The sequence below is a fragment of the Hyaena hyaena genome, unplaced genomic scaffold (assembly GCF_003009895.1).
Source record: "Hyaena hyaena isolate Hyena2069 unplaced genomic scaffold, ASM300989v1 scaffold_63, whole genome shotgun sequence".
Lineage (NCBI taxonomy): Eukaryota > Metazoa > Chordata > Mammalia > Carnivora > Hyaenidae > Hyaena > Hyaena hyaena.
Window position 1 is genome coordinate 1,102,910 of NW_024080695.1, and position 14,610 is coordinate 1,117,519.

At 49.9% G+C, this 14,610-nt stretch overlaps 1 protein-coding gene across 2 annotated transcripts in view; it reads left to right on the forward strand.

Moving 5' to 3' along the window:
* Positions 1 to 14,610, forward strand: part of GRK4 (G protein-coupled receptor kinase 4) — a 102,240-nt gene that overhangs the window by 66,318 nt on the left and 21,312 nt on the right. For both annotated transcript variants that reach the window (XM_039232054.1, XM_039232055.1), the window contains 2 exons: positions 604 to 794; positions 12,317 to 12,354. In XM_039232054.1, coding sequence (XP_039087985.1) covers positions 604 to 794; positions 12,317 to 12,354 — 229 coding nt within the window. The remainder of the gene's footprint in view (positions 1 to 603; positions 795 to 12,316; positions 12,355 to 14,610) is intronic.

Below are 14,610 nucleotides of genomic sequence, written 5' to 3' on the forward strand. Positions count from 1 at the left end.
TGTGTGTGTGTGTGAATCTACATACCAACAGAGAGGTGGGCAAAAAACTTGGACAGGTACTTTCTACAAGAGGTTCTAAATGGATAAGTATATGAAAAACTATGAGAAGTGTCTCCTGTATTTGTATATACAGAGAAATGCACATTAAAACCACAATAAGACACAACTGCCTCCACCCACATTGACTGAGAACACAAGATGTTGGGGGGAGGTGCAGCAGTAAGACCCTTCTTGAACTACTGTGGAGGGGTGTCTTTAATTCATATGCTAAACGTGGGTGTTCTAGAAGTAAGGACTATCAGTGCTCAATGATTACAGCATAGCTCTGATGAATCATGCTCCCAAGTGTCTTTGTGAAGTGTTGCCACCTACCCATGTAGCTATAGAAGGTTCTCGCCTCTCAGTACAGAACTGTTGTCAGATCTTTGATAGGTACATGCCTGAGGAGCACGATGCATGATGGGCATTTTCCTGAAGCATATCATATTTGGGTATTCTAATTATGCATCTGACATGGATTGTTTGAATAATGTTAGCAAATAGAGTAAATCAATGAATGAGCAGGTTTTTGTGCTTTATTTTTTATGTTGCTGTTGTCTTTAGGTTAGTTTGGCTTACACTTATGAGACCAAAGACTCCTTATACTTGGTGCTGACCATTATGAATGGAGGGGACTTGAAGTATCACATTTACAACCTGGGCAGGCCTGGCTTTGATGAGCAGAGAGCTATCTTCTATGCGGCTGAACTGTGCTGTGGCTTGCAGGACTTGCAGAAGGAAAGAATTGTGTACAGGTAAGAACAGCATGAACTCCCGGGCCTGGGAGCCTGGGGCTCCCACCTGGCTCCTGCTGACCACTCACGAGCCTGGGCCAGAGGTCTGTGCAGCGCCTTGGTGGCCATTTGTTGGGCTGGTCACTCACACTGTTGGGAATGTGGTCAACCGGCGGGGGACCTTTTTAGTTCTCTTTGATTTCTAGTAGGTTGGTTTTATTTGTTAAGCTGATGAAATGTAGGCAGTGTTACTCCCGTAAGAAGAGCCATTTCCCAGATTCCTAGGCATCTTGGCAGCTCTATTTAAGATTGTGGACTTTGTTCCAACAAAATAGTGTTACAATTAAATGCATCAAAGTATTCATATTGATTAATATCTTGTGTCTTAGAATTCAGTAAAGAAAATTAATTTGATAGGTAGAATTAAATCAGTATGACCGAATATCTAGTTTGAAGGAAAGCAGTCCTTCCTCCCACCCTTTAGGTGTGAAGCTCGTGGGCTCTGACACCCTTCTCTACCCCTCCCTGCACAGCCCATCCCTTTGCCACCACCTCCATGTGCCCTTTTCCTGAAATTCCCAAGGGGTCTGTGTATCCCCTGCCTTCATCTTCCTCATCCAGGTGGTCATGAAATTACCCCTAAATGTTTCCCAGATCATTCTTTAGGGTCACTGGCTTAGTTTGTGTCTTCCTTAGGTTACCCGGCAGGCAGACCCCTGGGATAGTCTCCCTAATGCCAGTCTTGCCATGGTCCCTCCCCCGTGAGACCAGCGACAGGCCATCCTGTGATATGGATCTGACCCTGTCATGCTGACCCTAGCTTGGAGCCCCGTGGGCCCGGCTCCCCTGACCCTGTGCGATGCCGCTCCCTGCCGCTCCCCGAATGGGGACTCCCTACATGTTTGCAGTTCCCAGAACTTCAGGCGTCCTCAGGTCTTTACACCTTTTAACATGTGGTTTGCTTGTTGGATGCCTTTCTTCACTGCGGCCCCTCTTCCTTCACTCTGAGAAGCTGCGGCCCATCATCCCAGAGTTAGTACGGCAGCGTCCCCTCCCCCTGCCCCTGATAACGTGGTGCACGCTCCCCATTCGGCGTCACACCACCTGTGCTGTCCTGCTGGACGGCTGGTCACACTGGCCGCTGGCCATAACTGCTCAGCAGGCCTCTATCCAATCCCTGTTGCCACAAACTCTTGGCTTTGTCTTACGTGTCCTGGAGCCACACTGTTATCTCTCGAGCACCAGCCACCAGGCCTGGCCGCGGGGCGGATGCAGCCCACCTTGTGTTGTTGAGCAGGGGTGGGGTGCTGCTGCGGGAGCGATTCCTACACAGGCAGGTCACTGAGTGGAGAGAGCCTTGTCACCACACTCACGGGGAGAGGCCGGTGGCTCTTAAAGCGGGGAACTGGCCTGTAAGAGCTTTGATTCCTCTTTTACTGCAGGAGGACCTTATGGCTTATCACAGTTAGGCCCGTGGAGCTGCGCCGCTTGCCTCTGGGGTGGTGACGCGCAGGCGCCTGGTTTTGTGGTGCTTCGCTTCTCTGGGCCTCACACACTGCCTTTGTAGCGAGCGCAGGCTGGTAGCAACCTGTGCTGGGCAAGACCTGTCGATGCCACTGTCCAGCAGCATCTGCTGCCTTCATGTCTCTGTGTCACCTTTTGGTCGTTCTCACATGTTTTCTCACATTAATTCTCAACTTACATTGGCAACTTCAAACAGTTTCATTAGTGTGTTTGTCACGGTGATGTGTGCTCAGTGATCTTCCATGTCACTTCTGTACTTGTCTGGGGCTCCACGAGCCACACTCATAAATGGGAAACTTAATACGTGTTGTGTGTATTCTGAATGCTCCCCTGAGCAGCCACTCCCCCATGTCCCTCTCCTCAGGCCTCCCCATTCCCCGGACACAGCAATACTGAGATCAGGCCAAGTAACAACCAGCCCTGCAGTGGCCTCTAAGTGTTCAAGTGAAAGGAAGGGTCCCACATCTCTCACGTGAAATCGAAAGCTAGACGTGGGTAAGCTGAGTGAGGGAGGGATGTCTAAAGCCAAGGCAGGCTGAAAGGTAGGCCTCTTGTACCAAACAGCCGAGGTGCAAATGCAGAGGAAAAGTTCCTGAAGGAAATAAGTGCTGCTCCAGTGAGCACATGAATGATAAGAAAGGGAAATGGCCTAACTGCTGATAGGGAGAAAATTTTAGTGGTCTGTTTTGGTTTTTTGTTGTTTTCAAAAAATTTTTTTAAATGTTTATTTATTTTTTGAGAGAGAGACAGAGTACAAGCAGGGGAGGGGCAGAGAGAGGCGACACAGAATCTGAAGCAGGCTCTGAGAAGTCAGGACAGAGCCCAGTGTGGGGCTTGAACTCATGAATGGTGTGATCATGACCTGAGCTGAAGTCAGATGCCTAACCGACTGAGCCACCCAGGTGCCCCTGGTGCTCTGGATAGAAGATCACACCAGCCACATATACCCTTAAGCCAAAGCCTCTTCCATAGCAAGGCCCTGACTCTCTTCAATTCCATGGAGGCTGGGGGAGGGGAGCAAGCTGCAGAAGAAACGAAGCTTGCAGAAGTTGGTTCATGAGATTTAAGGAAAGACGCCGTCTCCGTAACACAAAAGTGCAAAGTGAGGCAGCAAGTGCTGGTGTAGAAGCTGCAGCAAGTTCTCCGGAAGATCCAGCTAGGATAATTCATGAAGGAGGCCACACTGAACAGCAGATTTTCAGTGTAGACGAAACAGCCCTGATTTGGGAGAAGATGCCATCTAGGACGGTCATAGCTAGAGAGGAGAAGTCAGGGCCTGGCTCCAGAGTCTGAAGGGACAAGCTGATTGCCTTGTTAGGGGCTAATGCAGCCGGTGACTTGAAGTTGGAGCCAGTGCTCATTACCGTTCCGAAAATCCTCGGGCTCCGAAGACTGTGCTACATCTACTCTGCCTGTGCTTTACAGATGGAACAGCAAAGCCTGGATGACTGTGCATCTGTTTCTGACGTGGGTCACTTAATAATTTAAGTGCCCTGTTGAGACCTCCTGCTTAGAAAAAGGGTTCCTTTCAAACTATTACTGCTCATTTACGTTGTACCAGATCACCCGAGAGCTCTGATGAGGTACAGCCAGATTAATGTTGTTTTCATGCCCGCTGATACAGCATCCATTCTGCAGCCCACGGAGCAGAGTAATTTTGACTTTGAAGTCTTCTTATCTGAGAAACACATTTCATAAGGCTGTAGACGCCCTAAATAGTGATTCCTCTGATGGATCTGGGCAGAGTAAATTGAAAATCTTCCGGAAATGATTCACCATTCTGGATGCCATTATGAAAACGTTCCTTCCCGTGGCTCAGAGGAAGAGGTCAACATATCAATATCAACAAGAGTTTGGGAGAAGTGGGTTCCAGCCCTCATGGAGGCCTTTGAGGGGCTCAAGACTCAGTGGAGGAAGTCACTGCAGGTGGAAATAGCAAGAGAACGATGATCAGGGGCTGAATTTCTGCGATCTCATGATAAAACTCGAGTGGATGAGGGGTGCTTCTTACGGAGGAGCAAAGAAAGTGGTTTCTTGAGGCAGATGCTGCTCCTGGTGAAGATGCCGGGAAGGTGGTTGGAATGACAGCAAGGATTTAGAATGTGGCATAAACTTTGTTGGTAAGAGCGGCGGGTTTGAAGGGATCTGACTCTAATTGTGAAAGAAGTTGCGCTGTGGGTAGAATGCTGTCAGCATCACGTGCTACAGAGAGAGCATTTGGGAAAGGAAGAGTCAGAAGATTCATTCTCTTGTTTTAAGAAACTGCCACAGACACCTCAGCCTCCAGCAACCAACACCCTGATCAGTCAGCAGCAGTCTGCATCGAGGCGAGACCCTCCGCCAGCAAAAGGATTACAGCGTGCCGAAAGCTCACATGATGGTTAGCAATAAAGTATTTTTTTTTTTTTTTTATGTTTATTTTTGAGAGCGAGAGAGACCATGAGCAGGGGAGGAGCAGGGAGAGAGGGAGACACAGAAGCTGAAGCAGCTCCAGGCTCTGAGCTGTCAGAACAGAGCCCGACGCGGGGCTTGAACCCACAAACCCTGAGATCATGACCTGAGCTGAAGTCGGATGCTTAATCGACTGAGCCAACCAGGTGCCCCAAAGTATTTTTTAAATTAAGGGATTCATTGTTTTTTTTTTAGACAACGCTATTACACACTTAATAGATTACAGTACAGTGTACACATAACCGTTCTGTGCACTGGAAAATCAAAACATTCATTTGACTTGTTTTATTGTGACAGTCCCCTGACTGTGGCGGTCTGGGGCCAAACCGCGGTATCTCTGAGGTGTGTCTGTGCTACTGGATTGGCTACATTTTCATTTCCCCCAGCCTTTCACCTCAGGCTTCCCCTTGTCCTCCGACAGAGCGGGCGAAGGGCGTGGGTTGGCCCGCACTTAGCGGGACCCGGACTAGCTGCCTCCTCCACTGCTGTGTCCACAGCACCTGCCAACGGGAGGCGCCACTAAGTGTTTGTTGAATGAGTGAGTGATGGCGTTCAGCCTCTGCTGTACCCCGTCCTCTTTTAAGCCAAGGGCCTGTAAAGCACTGCTTGCATTCTTCAGAAGAAAGGTTTTTGTGGCCTACTTCTTGTGGTCAGAGATTGCCTCTTGACAGCCTTGATCAGATCAGGTGCCAGAGAGATGGCCTTCCTTTTCGCAGAGGGACAGTACAGAACTGAGAGCCCGGGGCCACCTCGCCCTCCTCCGCAGGAGCTGCCCTGAGGGTGCCGGGCCCTGATGCTGCAGCCCTGGTGAGTGGGTCAGCCTAACGGACTCCAGGAATTCTCTCTGCCAGAAGTGCTTTAAATCAGGGAGGGCTTCCCAGAGGAGCTGGGACTCACGAGGCAGCTGGGGTAGATGGCCTAGATCTGAGCAGAAGGAGAAGGGGTCGTTCTTCAGGGGAGACACGCGTTGTGTTTGCATCCGGAGAGCGTGGGCAGTGGAGCCCTTGGAGACCAGAGCGGTCCTCAGACAGGCGCAGGGGGGAGGCAAGCACGTTGGTATTTGGGGCGCCGGGGCGGGGGGAGACTCGGTCATTAAGCATCTGACTTCGGCTCAGGTCATGATCTCATGGTTCACGAGTTTGAGTCCCATGCCATGTGAGCTCGAACCCTGCTTTGAGTGAGCCCTGCTGCTCTCTCCCTCCCTCTCCCTTCCTCTGCCCCTCCTGGGATTCTCTCTCTCTCTCTCTCTGCCCCTCACTTGCTCCCTCTCTCTCTCAAACAAACAAAAACCATGTTGGCTTCCTGTTGTCTGCCAGGCCCTAGGCTGTGCCTGTTTGTATGTGTTATTTTTTGGAAAAGGTCAAGTTGCTAAAATGCCACAGCATTGTAGAGGGCTGGCAATTACATGCAATACCTGGCAGCACGCAGAGAGGTCTGGACGTGCGGCCGCAGGAGAGGGAGCCCTTGAGCCTGTGGGCCTGCACTTCTGTGACTGTTGGGGTTGAGGCTGGGGCCTAGGGCCTCACAATCTCACTCTTTATCGGTGAAAATTAAAACATAAGAATGGGAATTTAAAGCACTAGAAGAAGAAAAGAAGTAACAAAGCACTGGAAGAGAAAAAACAAGCTACTTAAGTGGTCAGTTGTTTAAGTAAACCAAGCTCTCTAAGACAGCCGAGCCTGGCACGGGGTGAGGCCAGGTCTTCGTCTAGTCAGGTGGCTGCAGCGTGTTTCTGGAGCGACACTTTTGAGGTGGATTCAAAAAAATGGAAAACCAACTATCAGGACACACACTAGGGCTACAGCCTGTGGAATCCAGTCTAATCCAGGCAAATTCCAGGGACGGTGGAATCCAGGCTGATCATTCGTGGTTTTATTACATTCTGGAAGAAATAATGTACTTGTCCTGATAGATAGACTCTCAGTGTTCAGGCTGGGAGTTATTCTGACTCACACTTGACAATCATTGTGTCTTTCAGCAGTTACGCGTGGATTTGGATCCTCTGCACTAGCATGCGAGTCAGGAGTGACTACCAACAGGTAGCCTTCAGAAAGGTCAAGAAACAACTTTTTGTTAGAAAGGGGGACATTATGCAGCGAGATGGGTTATGTATGATTCAGTGTGATTAGGATGACTCCTGGGAATAACATTGTTGAAAACAGAAGCTCCCTACCTCTTGCTCTCTTAGAGGAGGAAGGCTGCCATCCGTTGCTTTAGAAGTACCGTGCTCCGTGTGCTCCATGCGCTCCGTGTGCTCCGTGCTCTCCGTGTCCGTGTGCGCAGTGCTCCCTGTGCTCCGTGCTCCCTGTGCTTCGTGCTCCATGCGCTCTGTGTGCTCCGTGCTCCCTGTGCTCCATGCTCCGTGGGCTCTGTGCTCTGTGCACTCCGTGCTCCCTGTGCTTCGTGCTCCATGTGCCTCGTGCTCCGTGTGCCTTGTGCTTCGTGCTCCCTGTGCTCTGTGTGTCTCGTGTTCCATGTGCTCCGTGTGCTCTGTGCTCCGTGCTCCCTGTGCTCCGTGTGTCTCGTGCTCCATGTGCTCCGTGCTCTCCGTGTCCGTGTGCGCTGTGCTCCCTGTGCTCCATGTGCTCCGTGCTCCCCGTGCTCCGTGTGGTCTGTGCTCCGTGCTCTCCGTGTCCGTGTGCTCCGTGCTCCCTGTGCTCCGTGCTCGGGCACGGGTGTCCTGCAAACGCCGTGCCCTGGACACCGCTGGGCCGAGGCCCAAGTGTGCTTAGACGGCAGTGTCAGATATTAACCTCTGTTAACCTTAAAAGTAAAACTGCCAATTACCTTTCCAGCAAAAATAGGTTTATTTGGAATAACAACTACAATCGCAGGCACGCACTGAAGAAAACCATAGGTGAATTCGCAGAACAAAGGAGAGGACGCTCTTTTATAGAGGAAAGGACTGTTGTAAGCGGAAAGTCCATTGGTTGAAACTGCGAGGTCGAAGTGTACTGGCTTCTCATTGGCTGGGCTATGGCAGTCTCTTATTGGTTGAGACTCTGATAGTCTCCTATTGGCTGGGCTGTTGCTGGGGGAGGAGGATACCTTCCTCCCTCCTACAGTAAAGTAGGAGCTGCGGTGGAATCCAGCTGCAAGGTGCGTCCCTTCCGGGTGGGTCTGCAATTGCCCGGGAGCGGCAGGGCTGAGCGCTCCCCCTGCTGGCCACCCGACTCCATGGTAAATGAGGCTTCCTTTTACTCATTTTCACAAAACTAAAAGTAGTTCTTCAATCAGGATGATGTCTACAGAATTTTATTTTATAATAACGAACAAGTTAAATTTGTGGTACATGCCCATTTACTTTATTTCCACGTATCACTGTATTTAAAGAAAATCATATGAATAACAAAAGATGCTGCTGGATATGGTCAAGATATATACTAATAACACTTATTTGTAGAACACACAGCATTTTCAAGCACTTTGGCATACATTGTAATCTTCTCAACAATTTTGAGGGATCATGATAAGAGAGATGGTCCCCTGTCACCTTCTCTGTGAATGGTGGACACTGACCCAGGTCCTGTGTTCTATGCTTTGTGCTGCACTCTCCCATAGCAGGACAGAAAACCTGAATCTTAACCTGTTTTGTTGTTTTGTTACGTTTCTCAAGAAAGTTGACTCTGCCCTAATTGAGCAAGATGAAATTTTCACCTGTCTGGAATGCTATAGTTGGAAATTGTTAAGGGAAATGGATGTTTAGTTGTGCATTGGATTTCTTTTTCTAATGAATGAGCTGTGGATTGAAAAGTAGATTAATATCAATCGCCATAAGGAGAAGGCGGTTGGTGTGCAGGAGAGTGACAGTGGGAAGGAAACAGCTTAGACCTACGCTTTTTCAGTAGTGAATTGGCCCATACAGGCCATTAGTACAGATGATTGCTATCACGTTAGATTTTCAGTAGCAGGAAGGATCATTCATTCAGTCATTCCAGGAATGTATATTGAGTCCCAGATGTATACACACTTACCAGTTGCATACTGGAAGCATACTCTGAGGAACCAATTGGATTTTGAAGTCCCTGTGTTCAGGAAACTTATAACCAAGAGGCTAGGAGGGTAGTGTGCAAGTGCACACATAAATACACACAAATAGAGATATAACTACCGTTTACAATAAGTGCTTCAAAGGATAATCTCCTGTTTTCATCGTTTTTGAAACATGGAAGTCAATTTCAAGTGAGAATGGCAGATCCTAATGTTTAAAAGAACTAGTAATCTGTATATGACCCACATCCTTCCAGATTGCACATTTCTGCCCCGTAGTGGCCTCTGCCTCTAACAATAGCAACTAACAGATCCATTCCCTGGAGGCTGTCTTGGGCAGGTGAGCTTTTCTGAAGTGGGACGCAGGGTGGGATGACAGGGGGTGGGGACGGACCTTAGAATCTTGCCCTGAGGCTAGTGAGCCCTGTTATCTTGACGAATGTTTCAGGGAACACTAGGGAACTAGCCAAAGTTAGTTTTGCCTTTGTTTCCTTACTCTCCCCCTCCACTGATCAAGAACCTTGCTCCTGATGCCTTCTGATCGGGGCGGAGCTGTGTCCCAAGACCAGAGCCTATTTAGACTGTGCTGAAGTTCCAGTTTTGCTGCAGTTTCAGAAACCCTCACCTGTGGCCGGGCCAGCCCTTGCCGTTCTCTTCACCTGACCCTCAGGGTGTGCCCAGCAGATCGCTCGTGCACAGCCTCGCTCCCCAGGAGAGGCTGGCTAACAGGCAGGACCAGGCAGGTCCAGGAAGACAGAGGGTCACCGGGGGAAGCAGGACACTGGGATGTGGGCAAAGGACTGGGACAAGGGAGGAAGTCATGCGGATGAGCCGCTCGAGCCTCAGCCTCCAGAAATCAATTTCTTATGGTAATTCTTGCCTCAGTAGCAGGCTGAGAAATGGGATCCAGATGGCAAATATTTCTTTAACAAGAAAGAAGAGGATGGATGTGAAGCCAGGAGATGAGCTTCTGGCGCACCAGAGCACGGGGGTGTAAGATCACTTTTAAATGGCTTGAGAGCAGAGCAAATTATATGCAAATGACACCCAAGTCAGCAGGCTGGGAGGTGGGGGCTTGTACACGTGTGAGAAGACAACTTCGCTTGTTTTTAACCTCAGCCTTGCTGACGTCCATGCTGACGTCAGTGTGTGCTCCTGGCGCCAAAGGAGCTGGAAAGATCACTAGGAAACCCCTTCACTGGACAGTGAGGAAGCCAAGCCCCGGAGGCTGAGTGAGTGGCCAGTGGGGGGCGTGGCCCAGTGTCCTCCACAGGACACCCCGAGCTCCGACGTGGAGATGCGTGAAAACAGCCATTAAGCTGATTAAAAGCCTGGAGAAATCGTTTTTGGAGGAAGGTGGGAGAAACAACACGTGGCCACTGCTCATACATGCCCAGCGTGCAGCGGGGGTGCTTTGGAGCCTGTCCCAGCCTGTCCTGAGCGTCCATTCGACCCCTTGCGCTTTGCTCGTCCTGAGACTCGCACTCCGCCCACAGCTACTTGCCAGAGATTTTGTAGCCCCCACAGGGGATGGTGCCTGTGCCGCGTAAGCATGGTCGGGGCACGTGTGGGGAGCTGGCCCGCAGGCCGCCTCCACTGTTAACTCCTTTGTGAGACAGACGGAGCACGCTTCCTCTGGGAGCAAGCGGCCTGGCTGTGCATGGTGGCCCCGAGTGTGCAGCTGGAGGGAGGGCCTGGGGCAGGGGCTGTGCCCTGGGGTCAGAAGGCCTGGGGGTAAGGGGGAAGCAGGTGGGCTGCTTGTACTGTGATCGGCTCTGCGGGGAGCAGTGAGGCTGGGGATGTCCCGTGAGCCGGTTCTAGGAATTGGGTGGGCACGTGTTGTGTTGATGTTGAGTGTAAATCTATATCACAAGGAGGCTGTGGAAGCTCCAGGTCAAGAAAGACTCCTTTTATTTTTTAATAACATTTACTAAGATTTTTTTTAATACAGAAAAGAATAAAGGAAAAAGATGTTTGTCATTCTACCCAGATAATGCAAGAGCAGATGCGTGGGGCTATAAAATGCAAACACAAATGCAGAGGTGTCTGGGTGGCTCAGTAGGTTAAGCATCAGACTCTTGATTTCAGCCCAGGTCACCATCTCATGGTTCTTGAGTTCGAGCTGCTTAGGATTCTCTCCCACCCTCTCTCTCTGTCCCTCCCCTGCTCATGCTCGCTTGCTCTCTCTCTCTCTCTCTCTCAAAAATAAGTAAATTAAAAAAAATTTTTTTAACATTTATTCATTGTTGAGAGAGAGAGAGGGAGACAGAATCTGAAGCAGCTCCAGGCTCTGAGTTGTCAGCACAGAGCCCGACGTGGGGCTTGAACCCACGAACTGTGAGGTCATGACCCGGGGCCAAAGTCTGACGCTTAACCAGCTGGGCCACCCAGGTGTCCCCAAGTAAATAAATTTTTAAAAAAAGAAGAAGAGGAAGAACAGAAATTGCAAACACAGAAGGCCCCCAGGCCTCTGCCGCTGGCCTCTGTCCCCAGAGAGACGTTACCACAGTGGCGTGGGTGTTGCTACAGGAAATGTTTCTCTGCAGCCTCTCACCTCCCTGAGCCTGGAACAGGGCAGCTTCTCTCCTTCGCGGGGGCTGTGGGTGTCGGCCCAAGCAGGGTTTACACGAAGTGCAGCCGTAGGCTGTGCGGGGCTGCACTCTAGCTTCAGCTGCTCCTGGTCTGTGGGGCCGTCTCTCTACAGAGCTTTCCAGAGGCCAGCCGCCTTCCAGCCACCCTTGGTCTCACAGCTGTCTGTCCCGCTGCTTCCGCTCCCTCTGTAGGTTCCAGTCATTTGGCCACAGATCGGGGGCGATGCTCAGGGGATATGGAGTGTTGTGATAGGGTCACAATGGAAATCAGGGTTAAATATAAATCCTTTGAAAAATAATTTTTTTCTAAGGGAAGAAGCAAACAAATAGCAGCTTGAAATACTACATTTAAGATACGTTAGTCTTTAGTGATCTATATTTATTCAAGCTTGTGGTATCCGCCCCCCCCCATCACAATGAACTACGAATAAAAGTCACTGCTGTTGGTTACCCACTTCCCACTGCGAGGCCTGAGCTCCCCGACCTGCCTCATCAGGAAGCGGGTGGGTGTGGATGGCGCTGTGTTACGGGTGAGGACACGGAGACCTGGACAGTCAAGGCCCCACAGTGGACAAGTGGCAGAGCTGGGGTTTGGATTCATGCCTGTCTTCCCCTCAGAGCTCGCCGATGTTTTAAAAAGTATATTAATGATAAGAGAAGTTGAGCCAAGTTCATTACAGTCTAATGCCTTACTACCGGGCTGTACGTTGCATCACTGACCTTCAGTTAGATCCGCGGGCACGTGCGGAGCCGTTTGCTCACTGCTGTTACGTGCACGGTATTTGCTGAGCCGAATCCTCTGTGGGGTCCTTGTCCTTCCCGGGGACGGCATGAAGGACTCGTGAGCTGACCCACAAAGCGTGGTCTTGTTATCTCTGGCCTTGCTGCTGCTCAGGGCAGAGGCATCTGTGGTTATTACTGCTGGTGTTGAAGAGTCAGCGTTGCCTGTGAATAACTGAGCTTTTTGTTGTGTCTTTTCCTTTGTAGAGACTTAAAGCCTGAGAATATTCTCCTTGATGACATTGGTAAGTGAGTGAGCTTTTCACGTGTAAAGCATACTAAGACTTTGGTAAGAGGGACCTGGTCACAGAGTTAATGTGGACTTGGCCCCTTATTGCAGAACAGAATCAACAGCAGAACGAGAAACTCTGGTATGTGTTCTTTTAAAAACATAATAGAATAAAAAAAAACCATTAAAAAGAAACATAATAGAGACATCGTCATTCCCCTGTATGTAGGCAAGAAGCAGAGAGGGTCAAAATTTTCAGTTAATAGTTGAATTTTAGAAGCATATTAAAATAAACTCAAAAGTAAGAACATTTTTCTCTGGCCATATCATGCTTTTCCCCTCCCAGGTGTATTTCCCTGCCCTCCTAAATATTGCCGTTGGCCTCTGTCACAGGGTGCATGTCACAGAGCAGGAGTGCGGATGGCTGCTTGGGGACCCCGTGAACACGGGTGGGGAATGGCCCTTCTGGACCGGCTCAGTGTCAGCAGCGGGAGCCCCCTCAGACCTCGGTTCTCGGGGTGATGGCTGCACTGGGGAAATGCCTTCTGGCCCTTAACCCGAAGTTCACTGTGCTGTGCTGCTGACCGCTGTTTGTGTGTGTGTGGAGGGGGGAGTGGCTTTGAAAACAGAGGACGCACTCTGTGTGGAAATGGGAAGTGATCTCCAGGATGCGCCGCTCCCTGGAAAAAAGTAAGGTCAAGAACAGTGTAGAGTGTGCTGCACTTAGTGTGAAACTGGAGGGGAATAACGTGCGTTCATGTCTGCTTTATACGTACAGATGTGAGGAAACACAGAGGAAGGGTGCCAGGTCCCACAGGGGGAGCAGAATTCCCACTGACGCGAATACCCTTTTATATTTTTTAGTACGAAAGTCAGTTTCTGCAAAGGAACCCACAACAGGCCGGGATTCTTACTGGGATGGTATTGGATCTATAGAAGCTTGGGGAGAACTGGCATCTTAACCATATTAAAGCTTCCCGTTTATGAAAATCTTGTATCGTCCCCTATATGTGGGGCTCATTTAATTTCTCTCCACATTACTTTGTGATACTATTCACCGTAGCACCATGTGAGCACATTCATTATTGAAAAGTCGTTTGTTTATATCATATCGTTGTTTTTAAGGGGACCCTGTGAAATTCCACGGAGGTGTTCGTAGCTCTTTCTGTGCAGAGCTCCCTCCTCTCCAGAACTTTCCCCCACAAATTTGAGCTGGCCTGTCTTCCCCCAGTTGTAACCTCTGTCTCCTTAACGTAGGAAAATCACCTGCTCTGCGTAGGCTCCTCCTCGCGGTGCTGGGGTCTGGAAGCAGCTCCTGGTCCGGAGGACGGCGGGGCCCAGCTCGCCTGTTTCTCTTCCGTCAGGAGGCACCGACCCCGGCTGCCGTAGGCCCAGTGCCGAGCAGCGTGTTTGTATTTGTGTTTGTATCCATCCCTCCTACCCTCCCTCCAAGCCTGCCCACCACCATCTCTGCTCACTCCGTTGTTCTGCCTTTTCCAGAAAGTCGTAGACTTGGACTCATGCCACGTGTAGCCTTGGCAGACTGGCTTCTTTCACTTAGCAATATGCATTTGAGGTTTTTCCAGTGCTTGGCGTGATGGCTCATGTCTTTTTACTGCTGACTAACATTCCACGCATGGATGGCCCAGAGTTTATCTGTCCATCACCTGCTAAGGACATTTTGGTTCCTTCCAAGTTTGGGGAATTAGGAATAAATCTGCTCTAAACATCCACGTGCAAGTGCAAGTGTGGACGAAAGTTTTCAGCACTGTTGAGCATATACCAAGGATGGTGATTTCTGAATCAGATAGTAAGAGTATGTTTAGTTTTGTAAGAAACTGACGAACCATCTCCCAAAGTGGCCATGCCCGTGGTCCTGCGTTCCTGCCGGCCGTGACTGGGAGTCGCTCTGTGTCCTGGCCAGCATGTCAGGGGTGGGGTGGGGTGTGGGGGTGGGCAGAGACCTGGATTCGACCTTCTAGAGGGTGTACAGCGGGGTCTTAATGTTGTTTTAATTTGCAGTTCGCCAGTGATGTGTGGTGTTCAAATCTTTTCATATGCTCATCTTCCATCTGCATATTTTTGTTGTGAGATGTCTGTTCAGGTCTTTTGCCCTTTGAGAAAATTGTGTTGTTTATTTTCATACTGTTAAGCTTTAAGAGTTCTTTATGGGGGCACTTTGGGTGGCTCAGTCAGTTAAGTGCCCAACTTTGACTCAGGTCATGATATCACGGTTCACGGATTCAAGTCCTGTGTCGGGCTCTGTGCTGAC